We start from the raw sequence: 7,698 nt of genomic DNA on the forward strand, positions 1-7,698 counted from the left end.
CGAGATTCAAATATTAAAGTATGTATTTTATTATTCCCTAGAAAAGTCTTGCTCAAAACGCATAAAAGTTTTTAGCTAATTTTAAATGGGATTTTTCAAATATCAAATTTTTCTGAAATAAGTGTACAAAATGAAAACGTTTGGTTACTTTCAATATCGAAGGATTTTAATGAATAACTTTGTTACATGAATAACTTCGAATGCTTTGTAAGATTCTCTTCCCATTGCCCTATAAATTATGAATTCAATTTTGTAAAGATTTTTTCTTCTTTTTTTATTACATTTTAATTTCTTTTCAAACATTTAATTAACTTTAGTGTCACATAAAATGATCAACACCAACTAATGTAATTTAAGAAAAGGAGCCAACTTTTTTACCTTCCTGCATCCTGCCCAAGCCAACGCCCCCTTTTCTTCTGTTGATGTTCTTTTCATTTCTTATTTAACTCTCGTATTCTTCTTTCATAAATGAAATCCTTCCTACCTGCGAAAGATAAGAAAGAAGACGTGGTCATTGCTGTTTCTCTCTATGGCTTATCAGGAAGACATATAGAGAAAGAAATGAGAAAAAAGATTTATAGGATTCGGACCTTTTTCTTATGCATTGGGGCGAGAAATGAAAAACCATCTCATCAACTATCCACCCTGTATTCGATGGTAGGCGGTTTATTCATCACGTTGAACATCGTAGTAACCTAGAAAATAAAATAACATTTCAATAACTCTTTTCTTTTCATATACAGAGACGGTAAAAGAAAAATCTGTACAAGGTCAATATGGTGTAAAAATTTTAATCAGCAGCCAGTGTTCTGCACAAATAAGTGGTCACAAAAATTTGTTTAAATTCAATCAAGTTTGTGTAGTTTAAATTTTAAATTAAAAACGTATTTTTTGTATTATTTATGTTATTGTGAATGACAGAAATCAAGAGAATGCCGACATTCACCGGTGAATGTCAACAATCACTTAGTCCCTTTGGTGAATGTCCGAAATATCTGCCATATCCGATTTGATATTAATTTATTCGTTGATATTATTATATTTATTCGATATTTTAATATCTGCTCAGGATAGATTAGGAGAAACATCAGTGTTAGGAGTACCGGTTAGATGTATACCGGGCAGTGGCACTCATGGCAGTACTTTTACTTTCGTTACTTGTACCACCGGTACAAGTAAAAAGTACGTACTTGAACTTGTACTTCGTTACTTTTTAAATTTAGTACTTTTACTTGTACTTTCGTTACTTTTTTAGGGAAAAAGTACAAGTATTTGTAATGGAAATATCGAATGAAATCGTTACTTTTTTCTAAAACTCGGTAAGCTTTCCAAAAAAAAAATTTAATTTAAAAAAATGCTTATGTTTCTTTAATTTATAAAATTAATGTGCAATATATGTGCATTCACATCTAACTTCGTGTTTAAATGCCTTCTGTTTCAACTTATACTGCACATTCAAATATTTTTCACTAGCTCAAAGATCACAAAGCTATCTGAAACCCCGTGTTTGCTTTGTTTATGTTTGTGCTTTTAAAACGCGTTTCTAAAGAGTAAAACAATTTTAAATCAATGGTAATTTAAATAAATAAAAATAATAAACTAAAAATTAAAATCAATAGATAAAATTTCTTTTTTGTGCAAATCCATAAAAAGTTTGATATTAAAATTATATTTGATTTTGAAATTATATTGTACGATTATTTTATAAAATTATATTATAATATTCTTCCGAATTTAAAAATAAATTAACATCCATAACATTCAAAATTAAAAATTCTTAAATAAATAACAACTATTTTGCAAAAACATTAAAGAACATAAGAATATTATTCAATAAAATTTTAGGTTACTTCGAATTTTCGATTTCCTAGAAACGTATTTTTAAATTGTTACTTTTTTTGTTTAGTACTTGTACTTTTTACTCGTTACTTTTTTTAAAAATACTTGTACTTTCACTCGTTACTTTTTAAAAGTAACGTTGCCATATATGGTGGCACTGAACCTTAAAAAAAAATTTGATGCAGGTCATACCGGGCAATTGCACTTAACTAGACCTAGTAGTATATATTTCGGACATTTACCAAAGCGACGATGTGATTGTCAACATTCACTGGTGGAAGTCAACAACCACTAATTTCTGTCATTCACAGTAACATTTATATAATAACCAAAGTTGTTCAAATTTCTCATCAACTATCATCGTTATTAAAATTGCATGATTTTGTCAGTTAAAATTTGAAAATTTAAAATTATATAAAAATTTGCTGATATTACAAAGCAAAATTTCTCAGCTATTATTCAATATAATTATAAAAAATCATTAAAAATTAGTTTTTGGTTGGAATTATCTTTGGATAAACAAGATTTATATATTTGAGGAAATATTTTCGATTCACTTTATAAGTTTTTAAGATAAGTGAAATATCTTTAAAGGGAAAATATCATAGTAACATTAAAGAGGCCAAACTTCAGACCACACTCCTGCCTAAGCTATAGAGGTATCATATTTTCCAGATTGCGGTTAATTTAAATATAATAATTAATAATTATAAATTAATTAGTACCTATAAATAATTTTTAATTAATTGATAGATTATAGAATTAAGCACTATTCATTTAAGTCAACCAATCCTTTCAAGCATTAAGATAGTTAGAAGAAAATCTGCTTATTTGAACAAAAGTTAGCCAGGGTGATTTTGGAAAAATTTTAAAAATTCTTCAAGGAAATTGAATCAATTACATGAAGATAAAATTTATTTATTTTTCCTGAATAATGTTTCCAACGGCAACTAACTTATTGCTATAATTGAAATACTCGTGGCATACAGGGATTCCAATCGCTCTGTTTTCAGCAAAAGATTTTATATAATGGATTAAAAGCTAAAATTTGAGTAATTTTGTTTAATTTTGCCAATGCCTTAAAAGCTTCAATACGAGATAATTCGAACCAAGTGGCGCTTCATACAAATTTTTATATAATTTAAAGATAATGGTGGACAAAATAACTCTAAATCAAATATACTAAACCAAGAATATGCATTAAAGTTATAATAAATGTGATTAAAAATTATCTTAATAATCAGGCTGCGAAATTTATAAGTAGTTTTCAACAAAGTTCTTTAAATTAGACAAGTTTAATTGTTATTTTCTTATTTCTAGAAAATTATGCTCGAATGTTATTTAAATCTGCAGATATGTTACTTAGCAACCATTAGCAAAAAAAAGGAAAAAAAAGAAGACTCAAAATATTTTAAATGAAAAAATATTGATATCAAATTTGATATTATGATGAAATAATTCTTAGAATTTTTAATATAGTTTGCTCGTTAGCACACAACATTAACATTTATTCTTACCGGAGTTGAACAACCGTCCTAGTTTTTGGGTTTACGGCAATGCCATCAATGTTTAACTAGAGTAACCTTGTAATTTTTTGCACACCCCGGAAGACAAGGGCATTTTTATATTTACCTATAGCCTTTGTGGAGGACTTCTTGAGGAAACTAACTCGCATTTGCTTTACAAGAAGAGAAAAGCCATGGAAACCTCTCGCGATTAACCCGACAGCAAGAGGATAACCCATGATCCGCCTGCCACTGGAGATAATTTATTTCAAAACTGTGGTCGCTGCAATCCAGAAATCGAATAAATTAGCTATCACTGGAATTTGAACCTGGGTTGCCTCGGTGAGAGACGAGCGCCCTGTCTCTTAAGCTATCGCGGCTCCCAATTTCACCACTTAATTTTATAACCGAGCTTGAGCCGATTTTTAGAGGTTGTATGTAGGACTGGGCGATATTAGAAATTATATATCATGATGCATCGTCAGTTTTGCATCGCGATATAGCGATGTATCGCGATATAGTATTTTTGAATTTCATTTACTTGTAAGGCACAGAAAGTCAGATTTCTATCAAAACTTCATACTCAGATTGATTTAAATCAATTTATAAATTTGAAGATATATATGTTTTGCTTAAGAAAGATATTAAATAAATTGACTACAATGTACAAATCTTACTTAAAATATTTATTGAAATGTTTGTTGAATTCATAATACGCGTAAAACAAAGTGATAAAAACTTTTTTTAAAGCTTTTTTTACAAATCAATATTTTCTTGTACTATTATGCATAAATAATTACATAATTATTAAGTTCGATCGTATTGTTCAATTTCTAAATGAAACGTTAAAAATTATTTGTATGTTTAAAACAAAGTGCTAAATAAATTTTAGAAAAAAAAACGCTTTTAAAACACTATTTTTTATTATCATTTCAGTTATTATAGTTCTATTATAGTTCATTTACGTCACACTAGAGCTGCACAATGGGCTATTGGCGACGGTCTGGGAAACATCCCTGAGGATGATCCGAAGACATGCCATCACAATTTTGATCCTCTGCAGATGGGATGGCACCACCGCTTTGGTAGCTCGACAACCTGCACGCGAAGTCGAGCACTTTACGGTAGAACAGTTTAACGAGCACCAATACCGCACACCCTCGGTCCCTACGCAGACTGATCCAAGTGGTCACTCACCCGCACACTGACCGCAACCAGTGATGCTTGACTTCGATGATCTGCAGGGAACCGTGTCTTAACGATCAGTCCACTGCAGGATCTTATCATTTCAGATAAATAATTAAATTAAATTAAATAATAACCGAATTATGAAGTAAAAACAAAGTAAGATTTAATTTCTTTAAAAAAAAATTGCGATATTCGATAATATATTTAGCTAATTAACAAATAATATGAAAAGAATATTTTTTAAAAAAAATTTATTATGCTCTCTAATAAAACGAAGTGCTAAATGATTTAAAAAATTGAATAAAATACGCAAACCTTTCAAATTTTTTTAGTGTAAACAAAGTTGATTGACTTATGTCCAAATCCAAATGACAAAAATAAATTTTGTTTTAACTTTATTTCTAAAAATAAAAACAACAAGATTTATAAATTTAAAATCAGTAATAAAAACTCATTAAATTATTTGAAGTTTCATCCAAAAAGTTTTTAATAAATTAAAAGAAAGTAAAAAAATAACCTAACAAATTCAATTCTTTATGGGCTCCCAAATTAGATTGCCGATAATTTTCACATTTAAAAATAAAAAGTTTTTTTAAAAAAAAAACTTATCTAATTAATAAAGAAACTCTTCTTTCTATATTCTTTTCAATAATAGATTGCCTTCAGAACAAGGTAACATCTCGAAGTTAGTCCCACTGAAAATAATCTACAAGAAAAGTCGCGACAAAGAAAAAAAAAGCTAAGTGGTGCGAAAAGGAACATGCGATATAACGATATGTGTTCTCAAAACTCTGATTCTGATTCTACAGCTCACCAATCAAGGCCATTTCAACATAACGAAACGAGCATCGTCTTCCGCAGCGCGAGTCGACATCGGAACGTAAGAGAAGAGTCTTATATCGCTATATCGTTTTCTTATATCCTTGCGTGTCTTATATCGCTATATCGTTTTGCGTAGAGAGCGTTTTGCGCTCGTTGTCTTTACTCGACGGCTTAAATCAGATTTCTGATGCATCGCCTTGAATGAAAGTCGCTGTATCGTCTTGCCGATATATGCGTTAAATCGAAATGTCTCGATACATCGATTTATAGCCCAGTCCTAGTTGTATGTTTAACCATTTATAAAGTCATAGTAATTATACTTCTTATCAACTTCATTAATTCATTTTGAATTGTCGGTGGGAAGCTATTTCTTCTTCTATGATTTGTGCAACTATCTGCTCATAACTTTACAAAATAAATAAAACAATGAAGGGTATTTTCCACAAAAATGTGAGTAACGGTGAAGGGTGGCGTAGGGTCAAGAAGAGAATCACTGAGAAACTATTTTTTCGTGTGCGTCATGCGTTCGCTCATTGGCTAATTTTTCATCGAGTTTATGTCTAGTTATAAATACAGAATTTTATGGTCTGTGGTATCCCAGTGGTTAGAGATTCGGACTCTAGTCCAGAGTTACCGGAATTCGATCCTCGACTGCACTAAGACCCACCGTGCTCGAATAATCTGTGGAATCCAAACTATTGTGGTTGATCACTGAGCAATACCATGGGTACAGATATCTGGATAAAATTTCCTTCTCCTTTAGATATTGAGGAAGTGGCCTCATGAATGAGTGTTGCTGCCATCTATTAGTGGAGTTCTAAGTTAAAACGTAATTTCGCCCTTGCGGTGCTCTCTTGTCAAATGAAAGGTGCACCTTTCTAACTTAACTCTAGGGGTATATTTCTAACTTAATTCGCAAAAGGCCAATCGCTGGCAAGCTGGGCAATCGCTGGCAAATATCTCCTACTTTCCCACTAAAATGATAATAATAATAGCCTTAAACACCAAATGATAAACTAATAAGCTAATTTAATTTTCTTCTATACCACAACTTGCAGCCCTGTGTAAAAATGCAGTCGTTGAACGATCAATTTGCGGTGCTGTGCCTTCCAACTAAATTATTAGGGAAAATCTATATTACAAGCAGAAGAAATTTTATAACTCTTTCTTAAACTTATTTCAGTTAACTTATTTTTTTATGGTTACACATATATATGTGGGCTTGTGTGCTGATTGCAAAGTAAGGCTTATAGTCATGAGGAAGAACAAATAGCACAAGTTAGAGAAGAATATGATACGGATGCCTCAAGAGTTACAGCGAGATTTGAATCCGCTACCTCCACGTTACAGACTATTTGGCGAACTGGCGAAATTGCTCGATCAGGAAGGCGCGTTTGTCATTTTAATCAATTTCGAAAAAGCCCTTGAAATTATAACCTAAAAATTCTAAAATGCAGAGGTAATAATTGAAGGTGTCAAAACATTTAAACCTTTCGAATTTTCAATATTTACAGTTTTATGTAATCGATAGTTTTTAAAGACAATTTTCTTTTACCCAAATAGATTCAACACAAATGTAGCTCACAAGCATATTTAAAGATTAAACATGTACGTAGTTTATATACAATAAAAATAAATAAATGAAAATAAAATAAAGAAAGGAAATCTGCTATAACTTAATCTTATTTATTTTTAGAGAGGCAAAGTGAACAAAATTTGAAATGTTTTCGAATTTAAAAATATTATGCATACGCTTAGTCTTTTATTTTAATTAAAAGAAAGAAAACATTTTCTTATGACTCTGAGGTACAATTAGGACATTATTGATTGAAATAAAAATATATTATTTTTCTGCGGCCCTCTTACAAAAAAGTTTGTTTAAGATACAAAAAAACATATTACTTACTCACTCGACGAATAGAATTCGAAAAACACTCTAAAAGACAATTTACATTCGGAATTACATAGAATTATCACTACTTGACAAATGAAAACAAGAATTATTTCTTTTTTTCTTTAAACCTGCACTACTCAGAATAAGCTGACTAATCCGTAGGTTTACAATCTAGCGACAAGCTTATGCAACTTTACCTTCCAGAGTGGGAGTTTAAGAAAAGAATAATAAACTAGAGGGGAAGAAAAAACCTTTAAAAAAAGGGCTTTTCTCATTTAAAGGCTTTTAGGGCGTTTTTCATTGTTTATCTCAACACAAATGGTATTGAATGGATACTTGCGCCTTTCTATTCAGTTAGGCCGTATCGTTCTACGAGATGGATCTTTTTAGAAGTGCTTTCGAAGCGTGTCTTCGGATAAAAAAGATTTTTCGTTTATATGTCGCTATTTG

The 7,698-nt window shown here is 30.5% G+C and overlaps 1 protein-coding gene across 1 annotated transcript in view; it reads right to left on the reverse strand.

Annotated features, from left to right (window-relative positions):
- Nucleotides 1–7,382, reverse strand: part of LOC107438106 (unconventional myosin-XV) — a 33,019-nt gene extending 25,637 nt beyond the window's left edge. The window contains exons 1-3 of the mRNA XM_087157031.1: nucleotides 7,261–7,382; nucleotides 591–695; nucleotides 379–484 (exon numbers count right to left, since the gene is read on the reverse strand). Coding sequence (XP_087013157.1) covers nucleotides 379–435 — 57 coding nt within the window. The 5' untranslated portion in view covers nucleotides 436–484; nucleotides 591–695; nucleotides 7,261–7,382. The remainder of the gene's footprint in view (nucleotides 1–378; nucleotides 485–590; nucleotides 696–7,260) is intronic.
- Between the last annotated feature and the right edge of the window lie 316 nt (nucleotides 7,383–7,698).

Source organism: Parasteatoda tepidariorum, chromosome 2, assembly GCF_982258835.1.
Source record: "Parasteatoda tepidariorum strain Cologne lab strain chromosome 2, Ptep-v5.0, whole genome shotgun sequence".
Lineage (NCBI taxonomy): Eukaryota > Metazoa > Arthropoda > Arachnida > Araneae > Theridiidae > Parasteatoda > Parasteatoda tepidariorum.